The 14,209-nt window shown below is 65.0% G+C and overlaps 1 protein-coding gene across 1 annotated transcript in view; it reads right to left on the reverse strand.

The window, feature by feature from the left end:
* The window catches only part of ZFPM1 (zinc finger protein, FOG family member 1), a 65,299-nt gene that overhangs the window by 35,290 nt on the left and 15,800 nt on the right, over positions 1 to 14,209 (reverse strand). Inside the window, exons 2-3 of the mRNA XM_045890592.3 lie at positions 3,617 to 3,745; positions 1,101 to 1,226 (exon numbers count right to left, since the gene is read on the reverse strand). Of these exons, the coding sequence (XP_045746548.1) occupies positions 1,101 to 1,226; positions 3,617 to 3,745 (255 nt within the window). The remainder of the gene's footprint in view (positions 1 to 1,100; positions 1,227 to 3,616; positions 3,746 to 14,209) is intronic.

Below are 14,209 nucleotides of genomic sequence, written 5' to 3' on the forward strand. Positions count from 1 at the left end.
GCCTATCTACCAGGACACCTGGGCACGCCCCCGCCATCAATGGGACCCCAAGAAGTGGGGGGGACGGCTGAGGGACACAAACCCAGTCTGTTTGAAGGGCAGCGGGCTTGCTGTGCTGGGGGCAGCAGAGGGGACCCCCAGCACTGTCTTGCCCAGGATGCTCGGCTCCTAGACACCACCACGGCCCACCCAGGCGGGAGGGGCTGAGAGCGGACTCGCCTCCCCCGTGGGGTGGGGTCACCGTCCTGGTTGTGAGCGCCAGGCCAGCCCCTCCTTCCCATGGCCCTCTGAGGAGGAACGGGGGTCCCCTCTGCCCTGGCAAAGCCCTCCCTGACCCCACAGCAAGGCAAGGCCCTGCCTACGTGCCCCTTGCCACGGCCCGAGCCACACTCGCATCACTCCTGCGCACTCTCCGAAGATCATCTGTTCACAGCTGTGTGTCGGGTACACGGCGTGCACTCAGTGAATGCTTCCTGCACCTGCACATGTCTGAGCCAAGGGCCGCCTCGCCCCCGTCCTTGAGGACAAGCCATACCTGTGTCCAGAGATGCAGCCCCACACCCCCGCACGCCACCCCACTTGCCCCAGAATTATGGAGAACACCTCTGGTCAGACTTTTGGCTGCAAATTGGTGGTCGGGGCGACGGGTAGCAGGAAACCACCCTCAGAGCCACGCCCCGCGCTCCAGCACCGGGCAGGTGGGGCCGACGCCTGCCTCCCACGTGACTGCAGCCACCCCACTGCGGCCCGAACCCCCAGCCCGGGGGGACGGCCCTCCAGACACACGCCCACAATGCCTCTCCCCGCCCTCCCCACCTGAGGCTCCTCTTGCCCAGCCAGAGGGGAATGCCTCCCGGGAGCCCCCGCAGCGTGCTGGCAAAGCGTGGTGCCCGGCCCCACAGGCTGGCTGGACTTTGGAACGGGCACAGGCCCTGGCCCAGAGGGTCGCCACCGGCCTCCTCCGCCAGGAGGCAGGGCCTTTCCCACCCAAGCCACCAGGACAGCAGGCTCCCTGGATTTTCAGAAGGCTGGGCCTCCAGGCCCCGACCGACCGACCGACCGACCGACCGACCAACCGACCGACCGCAGGGGTGCTTTACCTGGCCCGCTCCAGGAGACGCCAGACTCCTCCTCCAGCGTTGTCTCCGACTCCTGCCCCTTCATCTCCTCGGGGCCTCCTGGGGGCGTGGGGGGCGGTGGCGATGGTGGGGGTGGGGGATTAGCGTCTGCAGACAGAAAACACCATCAGGCCCTGCCATCCCTGGGCACCGATCCACCCACCTCCCCCATCTCGCCCTGTGGCCGGGAGGGAAACTGAGGCCCAAGTGGGTGAGCACGTGCTCAAGGTCACCCCCCACACCCAGGTTTGCGCTAACGGGGGACAGAGACCTCAATTTTCTCCTTGGCCTTTAAAACCTCTCATCCCCTCATTAATTGCAGCAGTAATTATTATTCCAGCTGCAGCTAATAATTAGAGGGTAGGGTGGCCTAAAGGGCACACGTGTAGGCCCCGGCTCCCTGGTCTCCTCCGCCGGCAGCTGGGGGCCCCTCGAGCCGGGCCCTGCACCCAATTCCAGCCCAAAGGGCATATTTGCCTTCCCTGCCGAGCCTGATAACTACCACGGTCCCCAATCGATGAGCTCCCATAAAAGCCCCCCCTTGGTGACGTCACACACCCGGCAGATTATTAATACCCGAGATAAGAGCTGTGATTAACATCAAATAAATCAATCACACAGTATAAAAGTCCTATTATTTTTGGCTATAAATCAACGTGGCTGGCATTTGAGCTCCAGCCCTCGCGCGGGAACCGCGCTGGGCCTGCCCGAGAGGCAGATACGGCTCCCGCCGCCTTATCTCGCCCATCTCAGCGTTATCACCGCGGCCTGTGCCAGGTGCAACCCCGGCTGTTTTTTCCAGCTCCTTCCCCGGCCCCGCCCCCACCCCGCGCAGCCCCAGCCCAGGCTAGCAGATCAGATAAGGGGCCTGGCTCCCCTGGAAAACCACCGGGTCAAAGTCCACCAGCAACAGCCACTTGGCCTTTGGCAGCTCAGGGCGCCCCCGGCAGCACACAGCACCTAACAGCGGGGACGATGGTGGCGTTGATAAGGGGCCCCTCACGCACTCCCGCAGCCTCGGCCGCCCAGACACAGATGCGGAAACTGAGGCTCAGGCAGAGCAGGAGCACGGGCCCGGGGAAGGGCCGGGGGGCAGCGGGCTGCACCACTCGCCGCGGTGATGAGGCAGGCGGCAGAGATAATAGTAATGACTGCAAAGCGGCTCCCGGCCACTGTCCCTGGGTGAGCTGGGGGGAGGGGAGCCTCGGCCCCCCACTCCCGATGAGGCTGCCACTGTGGAAAGGGACACTGGGGCCAGCAGGTCTCAGAGGACGAGGCTTGTTGGGCTCCTGGCCTGTGCTCATCGCGGGGGGCAGGGCACGGATGCTCGGAGACTGGGAAACGCTGGGGGCGGGGGGTCCACAGTGAGTACGTCTGCCTAGGATCTCCGCTGCCCACTAGCCAGTCCCTCTCGGCCTCTGAAGTGGCAGGTACGCCCTTCTCTGTGCATCCTCTGGTCTCTGCTCAGTGTCACCCCCGCCCCATCTCTCCTTTACCCCGTCATGTCACCTACTCACTGCCTTCTGAAACGGTCTGCTTTGGGGCTACATCTCCCCCATCAGACTACGGCCTGGGGGTTACTCAGCCCCCGTGTGCCAAGAGCGTCACGGCCCTGAATGGGGGTAAGACCCCTGGCCATGGCCAGCAGGGGGGAGGCAGGGAGCGGTGAGTCCGGCTCAGAGCAGGCACACAAGATCCCCCACTAATCCCCCAAGTCAAGTAGCCTCCTCAGGAAAACAGGGGTGAGGGTGCTGATCTCCCCCATGCGTCCACCTCAGGGAGGCCTCTCGTCCTGGGGGTGTCTGCGGGTACGGCTAGAGAAGCTGCCCTTACTGGGACCTGTCCAGAGCAGGCTTCCCGGTGTCAGGTTGATTCACCTCTGGGTCTCTCCCCAACACCACCCCCACCCCCGAAACTGCCACCAAGAGGGTCCAAGGAAAGGTTCCAGCTGCCTGGGGTGGGGGGAGCAGGCTCTGTACGAAAGGAAATCAACCTGAACCAGACCTGGGGTCGGATCACTGCTCGGGTGTTTACAGGCTGTGTGACCGTGGGCAAGTCCCTTCACCACTCCGGGCCTCATGCCCTCGTCTGTAAAATGGGGTACAGTGCCGAAGCAGGAGAACCTGCTATGCGCTAGACCACGCGGGCTGAGGCCTCGCTGCCCCATCCCACAGACGGTAAACGGAGGTGGGGGAGGGCATGGTTTTCTCGAGGTCACTCAGTGGCCCAGGACTCCCTGTCCAAGCCTGGACTAGACCTTCCCCATCGAGGCCTTTGTCTGCCCCTCTGTACCAGAAGGGGCTGGACTCCCAAGACCCTCCTCATGCTGACCCAAGACCCACCCCCGTCCCTCCAGGCCCCCGGCCGCCAGCTGCCCAGCCACTGGCCCACAGACGCCAGCAAGCACAAGGCGCACTTCACCGATGGGGACGTGGGAAGGGGTGGGGCAGCGCAGGGCGTGAGACACCGGCCTGTCGTGCACCCACCGCCGGGCTCACCTGGACTGGAAGGGCTCAGGGGCTCGGGCTCTCCTGCGGCCTCGGGCTCCGGTGTTCCGGCCTCCCGCTCTGGGCAGCTGGCGTCCATGGCCTGAGCCTCTTCCGTAGCTTCCACGTCTCCAAGGGAACCTGCAGACACAGCCCGAAGGGAATCGTGAGGCTCTGTGGGGCAATGGCCCCCGGACTCCAGACCCCCGCCCCGGGCAGAGGGCCAGAGGCTCTGCCACCTCACAGGGCCAGAGGCCATGAGCGGCGCCCCCAAGACTTATGCACATCTCACCCTTGTATCACCCCAGTCCCTGCAACAGTTCCGACGCCTGGGGTCACCCTGGCGTCCCACCCCCACCTCCCCAGCTCTGCAACCTCTCAGCGCACTGACCCCTCTGGCCAGGAGGGTGGTCCTGGCCCCTCCTGGGGTCTCCCCTCTGCTCTGTTCCAAGCTCTGGGAGCAGCCACGGTGCCTCTTCCGGTTCAGGGGGCTCCTGGGGGCTGTATGGACCACAGCCCTCGCCTCCCCCTTGCCAACCCCCTTGGGGGGTTCACGGAGCCCCAGCGCCCACGCACAGCCCCTAAGACGTGAGGGTAAATCTCTCCTGGGCCCAGACAAGCTCCCCGAGAAGCTCTCCACACTCAAGTACCGAGGTTTGGGAGCTTCGTGAGGGTGGGCCCGTGTGCGGGGCCCAGGAAGTGCTCAGAACACCTGGCGACGGGAATGCGTGCTTGATGGGGCACAGGTGTTGGCGGTCAGCCTCTGGGACCGGAGGGCCTCAGGCCTGCGGCCCCTGATTCCAATCGTCACCTTCCCCAGGAGGCCCTTGCAGGTCTGCTCCACGGAGCCCCCTTACAGCTGAGAAGGTGGACTCAGAGCCCAGAGACTTCCTGGGAGAGGAGGGAAGCCAGACCCGCCAGGGCAGCACCCTCCATCAGACCGGCGCGTCCGGGGGAGGGCGGGCAGAGGGGAGAGTGGTGAGCAGGTGTCCCTCCTTATTCTGCTCTCAAATCTCCCCAGGCCCCTTGTGGCTGGTTCAGCCTGGGCCCTGAGGCCTGGAGACAGGTGCTGGGGCTGAAGCTGCCTCCTGCCCTAGTTACCTTCCCAAATGGCTCCTCTAGCCACCTGTCCTGCCCCCCCCCCCCCGGTGCCCCTTCCCTCCCCCCAGTCATCAGGGAGATGATGCCCATCATCTGGGCGTGGCCATGGGGCAGGGTCCCGACTCACAGACCCCTGCTCAGCCCAGGCTGCCAACCCCACAGCAGCCAGGCCCTCTTGCTGCCGAAGAAACATCTGGAAGTCATGACAACGTCTGCAAATCCACGTGTCGGGGGTGCCTGATGGGGCCGAATGGGGCTAGCTCTTGCTGGCATCGGGGGCAGAGGCATTTGGAATGGAAGGGCCACCTCTCAGGGGCTGAGCTCCCCATCCCTGGAGGCAAGCAAGCAGCAGCTGATGGAGATCTGACTGGGATTCATGCCTCTGTGACCTTTTCTACGTCATGACCCCCATGGGGATCTGGTGAAAGCCAGTGCCTTCTCCCCAGAAAACACAGAGACCAAAACGTGCCGTTTCAGGGGCTTCTCACCAAACCCCTAGTCTTCTTCTGGTGCCCTCCCTCACTCCCCTCCTTCCCTGTATTTCCCCAGGGGTGAAACCCGGTGCCACCAGCCAGCTCCACCGCGGGCCACAGGAGCTGGCTCAGGGCAGTGGTCCAGGGAGACGATGATAGAAGGAGCAATGTGAGAAACGAGGCTCCACCTGACTTTCCGAATGTAGCAATTTCCACGGGGCAGAGAGGTGGTCAAGCTGGTTTTGTTTGCCTTCCAGCTCAAATCCCTGGTCACTGGCAGACGGCGGCCGGCTACAGTAAGGAAAACCGAGCGTTCCCGGCGGGGCGGATGCCCTTCCTGCCTCCCGCCAACATGTGGGGCGGACACCGCTCCAGGAGGCAGAAGTGCCCAGGACATCGAGACTCTGCGGGGGACTCCCAGGCCCGCTGGGGAGACCGTCAAAGAACAACAGATGGGCCCCAAACAGGAAACAACAGATTATAAGAGCTGGGAGGGAGGGGGGCAAATGAGGGAGGAGAGAGCAGGGGAGATGCCACCAGCAGAGCTCAGAGGGGACAGACAGCTGGGAACAAGGCTCCGGATGGAGGGCCTGGGGGCTGGACAGAGCTCGGCTTCAAGGCTGGAGAGAGGCCAGGGCAAGGAGCGGATCCTCATCCCGGAGGCACTGGAGGGCCCTAGAGAGTCCCCGGCAGGGTTGTTGCCCGGCTGCAGCCGTCTGGACTCCAGCTCCGGACCGGAGTCCCAGCCTCCCCGGGGACACCCCGGAGCCGTAATTACAGGAGATGGGCAGGTGCCACCACCCCGTGGCCGGGCCGAGACCGCACAGAACCAGCCCCAGGCCAAGTCTTGTGCTTTCTTGTCAACGCACCCACATGGACAGACGAGCCTCTGAGGGGGACTGGGCACAGCCCAGCTGGTCTAACGTGGCCCCTGGGACAGGTGGGAGGTGCGACCTGCCGTGGCCTGCCTTGGCCTGCATCTGGGCAGGAAAGCAGAGGCTGCGGGGGAGGCTGGCCTCAAGCTGCCCCGCCTGTGGGGCTGGTGCTGGGCAGATACCGCTGGTCACGGTGGCCAGCGGCCTGGCAGCCATCCCAGCCTCGGTGGGCAGCACAAAGGCCTCTGGGGTCAGCCTGAGACGGGCTTGTGCCTCCCGGGCTCATGAGACCTCCAAGGGGACGGACCGTAGCTGAATGGCCATAGGACCTCAGGGCCTCAGTCACCTGCTCCGGTGAACGGGTGCGAAGCCACCTGCTCTCAGCGCCCGCAGGGACCAGAGCGTCGGGGCAGAGCTGACGCCCCCCTCCCCACCCCTGCCCAACCCAGGGATGCAGCTCCGACTGTCAGGGCCCCGCTCAGGCGGGCCTCAGCCACCCAGGGAGGCCCCAAGCTCGTGGCGGGTCCGTTTATGGGAGAACAAAGGCCCCCGCGCCGCACAAAGGCGTGACGACGAGCGTGAAGAAAGAGGCTGCCGGGCTGCAGCAATTTATTCTAATGCCGCTAATTCAGTTCCAGCACAATTAAACCCGCTCTGATAATGTCGGAGACAGCCGCCAACCAGCAAATCGCTCCGAGCCCATGAGGGTACGTGTCACGGCCAAGGCTGAGCGTGCCATCCCGCCCCCGGGTCACCCTGGGGTCCCACCCCACCGGGGGCTTGGGGAGGAGGGTTCCTCCACCGGCCACCCAGCAGAGAGACGCTGCTGCTTCCCCGGCTGCCCTGGGCCAGGAATGAGCCCCGCCTGGCCCCTGGGGGACGCTCTCTGGCAAAGATCCCAACAGCTAGGCCAGGCCAATCCATGCAAGTCCGTGCGGTGTGACCTCAGGCAAGTCACTCTACCTCTCTGTGCTCGGAAACCACAACAGCTCTTATGTCACAGGGTGAAGCGTGTAGTTAAGTACGCACCAAACATCATTAGCTGTCACCTGCTGCGCAGCAGGGCCTGGGGAATGGGGTGGGGAGCGTGCGGTTATTAAGCATCACCTGTCGTACACCAGCCCTGTGCTCAGCATTTTACAATGTTCTCCTTTAACCACCCCAGCCCGGTGGCCCAGACTGTAGGGGTGGTGGGGAAAGCGTGTGTGGACTGCACAGGGGTGGGGAGGGGGCCGGTGGGGCCCTGAGCCGGTCATGATGGGCAGATCTCCTCCCAGCTTCTCAACACCACCCAGAGGTCACGCCCACTTTGCAGATGAGTAAACTGAGGCCCAGCAAGGTGAAGTGACTTGCCCATGGCCCCCGTGAGGAAGCAGTGGAGGGGGCGGGCAGGGCAGGACCCTCCCCAGACATGCTACCCCTGCAGACGCTGGCTCAGGCAAAGCCGCCTCTGCACCAGGGTGGCCCCGTGCCTCCCTTCACCCTCCGGACACCTGGATCGAGGGTGACACCGGCCGCACAGCCCAGCAGGGTGGAGAGGCCAGTGCCCAAGGCTGGACCCCGTCTCGGGGTGCCCGTGGTGATAATGGCGGTTGCAGAGCTGCCCCCGCTGCCCGGAGCCCCTCAGTTATCACGGCGAGCAGACGCCCCGCGCCGATCCGTCTCCTGCTCATTAAGCCGGACGTGGAAATGGAAATGAAAACATAATAGCTATTTGATTGGGGGCGAGATAGTTTGCATATTGGCTGGGCGCTGATAGCAGAATTTCATCAACTCCCGTTCTTCATGCTTTAAGACTGAATTACGGAGACAGGCTCTGTGTGGCGGGATGATCCCCGCTCCCTTCCGAGTCCCCGAGCTGCACGACTAATGGCCCCTCCTGGCTCTGATGGCGAGGCAGCTGGTGGGGGGGTGGGGTGGCCTTGAATGACCACCTCTAAGAGAGCCGGAGCTGTTCTCTGTGGAGGGGACAAAATCCCCCCAGACTTTGGCCCCTAGGCAGACCTGTCGGGCAGGGAGTTGGTGAGGGTGTCTCCGAGCACTGGACGGGGAGTCCCGAGACCCTGGGCCTCCCGCTGGTCCCAGCTGGTCCTGCAGACTGCACCTGCATCCAGTGGAGGTGACTACCCGCACCCCAAGACCACTGGAAACATGTGAAAGAACCAGGGCAGAGTCCCCAGGAGCCCCCCACCCAACTCGGGGCCTGACCACAGTGTGATTCTTTACCTGAGGCCCCGCCCTGTGCCCGCCCATTACGTGGGTCCTTTATGCCTCTCTGGGAAGGTCCTTTTTCTTATACCCTATTTACAGAGCAGAAGACAGAGGCCCAGAAACCTGCCCTGGAGCCCCTCCTGCGTCAGGGCTGGATTTTGAAGGCAGGCCCCCTGGCCTGGGGGCGGGGTGGACGCTGATGGACCACGTGGCCCTGCCCTTCCACTGGAGTGCCGGCAGCCCTCATTCTGGGCCTCATCCTCCACCACTGTTCTCTCATTCACCCCTCCTTGACCCCCGCATTCATTAACCTGTCCAACCTTTCCTGGGTCCACCGAGGGCCAGACTCTGCCCCAGGACATACCCCAAGCAAAGTGAAAAACCCAAGTGTGGCCTTTGCCACGAAGGAGAGGTTCAGGTGCCAGTCAGGGAAGGCTTCCTGGAGGAGGCGACAAGTGATGGAGATCTGGAAGGGGACAGGGGATGGCCTGCAACTGGGGCCAGGGAAAAGCATTCCGAGCAGAAGGCACAGCAAGAGGCTGAGGCAGGTGGCTGTGTGCGGGCCACACCTCCCCAAGTCTGGTTTCCTCATGGAAAGCAGGGCTGGGGTCAGGGTTCAGCAAGGTGGTGCCCTGGTGCTGAGCACAGACAGGTTATTATTACAACTGTTACAGTTTCAGCTCTCTAGGGGGTGCCACACCTGCCTTCTGGGGGTGGCACGTTGGTGGACGGGGTTGAGGCCTGGCGGGGGGTACAGCGCTGGCAGAAGTCCTTGGTTTCTGGTCTCGCTGGGCCTGGCAGTGGTGGGCAGGCCGGCGACACTGGGCCTGGGGCGGGTGGGGGTGCGGGGCTGCCAGGAGAGAGACCCTGGCCTCTGGGCGGCGCACGGTGGCCAGATAAGGCCCTGATAACAGAGGGAAAAGTGCAACAGATTTAGACTTTCCCACCGGGGGGGGGGCGGTGGGGCAGCTCAGGCCACGGTGGGGACAGCCCTGCTCCCCCTTAGGGGGCCTCGCTAGGGGAGCCCTGGGTGCCTGGGGGCCGTGGGCAGCCACCCCAGGGGCCCGGGTCCCCCAAGCACACAGGGCTGGGTCTAAAACCCAACCTGCTGGCAGCAGGCAGTGTGACCCCTGGGGAGGCACTCCCGTGGGCCCCGGCCAGCAGGACCCCCGGGGAGGAGGGTCTCTAACTCAGCTGGTGTCTGCTGGACAAGGACGCTGAGGCACAGGACGCAGGGGCAGCTGGCCGCTCTGGCCCAGCCCTGGCCTGTTAGCTGCACCCCCAGCCTGCAGCCGCTGGCTGCCAAAGCTGCCAAGGCCCTCAGGGCCCAGCGACTCGTGCTTTACTCACAGTCCTGACAAGCAGCTGAGCTGATTCCCAGGCCCAGGTGGATGGAGAGAAGCAGCTGGAAGAAGGGGCTGCTGAGCAGGGCTGGGGGCGGGGCAAGCCCAGGAGGAGCGGGGGCAGCCCAGTGTATGGGGCGCTGCTGAGGGCAAGGGTGTTGCCCAACCCCAGAGCCCCAGGGCCCAGCGCACAGCAGCCCCAGAGAGTTCGGGGGCCATGAGGTCGGGCTTGTGCCACCGATGGGTAGAAGGGCACGATGGCAAAGGGGCATGGAGGGCGATGGGTGGGCACCGGTGGCAGTGGGGGGCGAGGGGCAGGTTCTAGGCCCCCACTGGGAGCTGCAAAGGCCTGGGGGGAGGAGTCCATTCACTGGAGAGCTTCGAAGCTTCTCTAATGTTTAGAACCGAGGCAGGGTCCTGGCCCACTGCCTCCTGGGCGCTTACAGCCCCAAAGGGGTGGGGGCTCCCCGGGAGGGGTGCAGGCACCCACGGGAGGGAGCTGGAGCTCTGGGGAGACATTGCGTGGAGCCCGGCTCTCCTGGAGGGTCCATGTCACCCCCGATCCTCAGCCCACCACGGCCTGAAGTCACCGACGTCTGCCCACCCACCCCAGCCATGGGGCCTTCACCACGCCGCCCCCTCTGCCTGGTGAAGGCCTCCTTGGCCCTCAGCAGGATCTTCCCACACAGACTGGGCCTTCCTGGAGCCTTCTGCGTACCTGCAGGTGGTCTATTCTCCCGCAGTGGGGAGGGAATCTGGCCGGCGGTGCTGCCCTCCTGCCCCAGGAGCCTCGAGGGGCTAGGGCTGGGAGGGGCCCATAGGCCTCCGCTGTGGCCCCACCAGCGGCTTCTTCAACCCAAGGTCAGTCCCCGCTGACAGCTTGGGGCGACCACAAGAGGATGTTGGTGAGATAATCTTGGCTTACTTGCGCGGGCACCCTGGCTCGGAGGGGAGAGGAGGCATCTGAACCTTTGCCCGCGCCCAGGTACCCTCCCACACTGGCTCTGCCCCCCGACTCCCGGAGTGGGCCGCCGGCGGCAGGGGCGGGGGGCTGGGCAGCCGGGCTCTCCACCTTTCCACCAACCGTCAGTCTGATGGTACTCACATGCACCCTGCAGGGGGAAGCTCACTACTCCTCTTCCAGACATCTGGGTTCTAGACCCGCTGCTTCTCAGCCTTGCCCCCCCACCGCCACTTTGGGGGGTCTCCATCAGGGCTGAGTATAACTGACTGTCGATTCGTCGGCTCTCCTGTCTATGAGCCAGACCCCGACACCCGTGGCCTCGGTGAGGCCGGCAAGCACTCAGGCCACACTTGGTGGGGCAGGGGTGCTGTCCAAGGTAAGCCAGGTTGCAGGAGGGTGGCCAGCCGCCGTCGCGACACACTCGGGGCCGGCTGAGGGCAAGGAGGTGCCCTCCGCATCAAGAAAGAACGTGGACTGCTAACCACGGTGCCAAGCAGGGCCCCACGCTCTCGGGAGCATGGACCGAGTCTAAGGAACAAGAGTGGTATGACCTACTTCAGCTTTGAACACACTGGGCGTATTTTATTGAGACATAATTCCTATGCAGTAAGATTCATCCTTTTAAGGGTGGTTCGGCTTTCAAAGCAGCGTTTACTGAAAGATGGGCACGGTCCTGTGCAACCAGGGCCCACGTGGGCCGTTCCGATGCGGATCTTCACCTACTCCCCCCCAAGCTTTCCGGGAGCCGGTCAGAATCCGGGGCTCTTTACAGGAGTGCCCACCCCCTCCGACCCCCGCGGACCCAGCTGTGTGGGGCGCCTCCCAGCGCTCCTCCCCACGCCCCCTCTGAAGGGCTCTATGACCAGAACTCACTGTGCAGTGCCCAGGACAAAATAAAACCCTCCCCTGGACAGACGGCAGGCAGGTGAAGGGGGGAGGGCCAACAAACGCATCCCTGTGTCCCCGAGTCGCCTGGGGGCCGCCGTAACCAAGAGCAGTGGGAGGACCACCTCCCGGGCCTCGGGCACCTCTCACCCTGCGGCCAGCCCCTCTTCCAGGCCTCACCGTCCCCGCACCCAGCCAGTCAGCTTCCCCAGCTCCTTCCTTTGGGGCCTTCAGCATGGATGCTAAGGACACACGCATCTCCTGACACACGCCTCCACCCCTCCACCTGCGCTCCTCCGCTCATCTGCCTCCCCAGCTCCCTCTTTCTCCCAGTGTAAGCCACACGGCCCACCACGGCCCACACCAGCACCCATCTCACTCCGGGAGGGGCCGTCCTGGCCTGAGCTCCGACCCCTGCCTGGCTCTGGCCAACCCCACCGCCGCCCAGATGCCCACAGGGTGTTCACTTGATTGGTGTGCTCACTGGCTGTGCCCTGGGGCAGCACCGGGCACACAGTAGGTGCTCAGTGAGTACCAGTACCCATGGGCCAGGGGAGGCGGAGGGCCCGGCCAGCGGGGAACCTTGGAGTCTGAGCCCTCTTGTTGGGGCTGGGGGGTCAGAGGCGTGCCCCCTCTCGCAGCGGGCAGAGCACAGGCCAGGCCGGCCCCGCCCGGGGTCTCTAGGGACTCCAGGCTGGGAGACGTGAGATGAAGGGAGACAGGGTGCTGACACCCGGGGGGGTCCTGCATCCAGATCCCAGCCCCAGCCAACACCACTTCCTCCTGTGGCCAGCCCTATAACCGACAGGCGGAACTTGGGGGGCTTAACTGCCCCAGCCCCACGGCCACGCCCAGCAGGGGCCCAGGCTAAGCCTGGCACCCCCTGCACACGCTGCCCTCAAGGCCTCTCAGGGCAACCGGGCAGAAGAAACGGGCCTGGTTCTGGGGACAGAGCCACGTGGGTGGGGGACAGGCACAGGGAGGTAAAGATACGTGCCCAAGGTCTCACAGCTAGGACAGCGGACAGGGGGCCGGCCTGCTCCCCTTCCTGAGCCCTGCGTTCCCCTCGAGGTCTCACCCGCCCTCTCTGTTTATAGAGGTGGGGGGGGTCTGCTGGGGGGATCCGGACCCAGGTCTGTGTGGCTCCCCTCACCAGGACTCAGTTTCCCTTCCTGGCTCTGCAACACGGTAGCTCAGAGAAGCCCTCCCTGCCTTTCTCACTCCTTTCCCGTCAACTCCCTGCCTGGTTGCTGTGTGACCGCTCTCTGGCCCCCCTCAGACTCTCTTCCCCAAGGCCAGGACCCAGGCTCTGGCAGCTCTGCGCTTGGTGGCCCAGGCTGGCACACCCCTCCCTCCCTGCCACGTGGGCATGGCCATCTGCCTCTCCGCTGTGGGGGAGGGGCATCAGCGGGGTTGTGAAAGGCCTGGCACCCGGGGCCCTCTCCCGCTCCGATCCCCAGGACATGTGTGCACAGCCCTCGACAGTTTATGAAGTTCCACCAGGACCCCCATCAGCACCAGCCTGTAGGGAAACCGGCTCCACCGAGCAGGGGAGGAGAAACAGGCAGAGAACAGCCACCGCAGCCCCCACCTGCCCCATCAGAGGTCTGTGGGCAGGGCTGGCATGGCCACGCAGGGCAGGGCAGGGCAGGGCAGAGCAGAGGCCTCCCGGGCCGCGAGGCCCATGGCGCTCAGCCTGGGGGACCAGCCCAGGCCCTAGTTTATGCACGTGACACACGGGGACTGACCCGCCAACCCCACAGAGGTGGGGTGTGTGTGTGGGGGGGGGGACGAGAGAGGGCTTTGCAGGAGGTAAAGACCCCTCCCAACGTGGCTCATCCACAGGTGCAGTGGGATTTCTTCCACCAGGCTCCTGGTGCCCACCATGGGCTGGGTCAGCTGTGAGCACACGGGTGCCGAGCGGGGCAGGACACAGCCCCCAGACACCGTGATGCGCAAGGACGGGGTACAGATGCAGACCGGCCTGGGGGTGGGCAGCGAGGGCTTCTCAGGGGAGGCACTGCTTACACTGTGATTGCAAAGAATGTCCCAGGCAGAGGGGAGTGCCAGACCAAGTCCCAAGGGCGGGAGTGTTTGGTGGGGTCCCGCCGGCAGCTAAGGATGGCTGGGGAAGACGCAGAGGGCTCTCGTCGCCCAGGGTCCTGTTCTCCCACCCTGGGAAGCAGGGCGGGCGCTGGGCTGTGGGAGACCCAGGCCTGCCACCACCTTCAGGCAGCCCCCAGCGGGGTGCCACCTCGCTGGCCTGGCTCAGGATCCTCCCCTGTCTCAAGCCTGCCCCCCCACCCCCGGGGCCCGGTCCCCTGGGGCAGGGGCCGGGCCAGGCGAGGCAGAGAAGGGGAGCGGGCCTGGGAAAGCCCGGCCTGCCTGATAGCGAGAGATTGGTTTCAGCCGGAGCTGCGGGCTGCCAAGTCCACATCCTATCCGCGGCCTGCACTCCCTCGGCATTCATCACCGCTGAACTCGGAGACTTTATCGTCGCTAGGGGTTGGCGCCATCTCTGGGCCTGGCCGCTCCCGGCCCTCCGATGGGCCCGATAGCCGCTGATAGATTACCCGAGATTGCCGCAGCCAGCGCCGATCGCCGACACCGCGGGGCGGGGCGCGGACCACGTGGCCGGGCAGAGAGCGCCGCACGCCCCGGGGAGGAGGCGGGCCCGGCCGCCCGGGGGCGGGGCCAGGGGCGGAGCGCCCGCCGAAGGGCGCCGCGGGCTGCGCACTGATTCTGCAGATGGG

The sequence above is a fragment of the Mirounga angustirostris genome, unplaced genomic scaffold, assembly GCF_029215605.1.
Source record: "Mirounga angustirostris isolate CCGP_5_RB_7025 unplaced genomic scaffold, mMirAng1.0.hap1 SCAF_16, whole genome shotgun sequence".
NCBI classification, from domain to species: Eukaryota; Metazoa; Chordata; class Mammalia; order Carnivora; family Phocidae; genus Mirounga; species Mirounga angustirostris.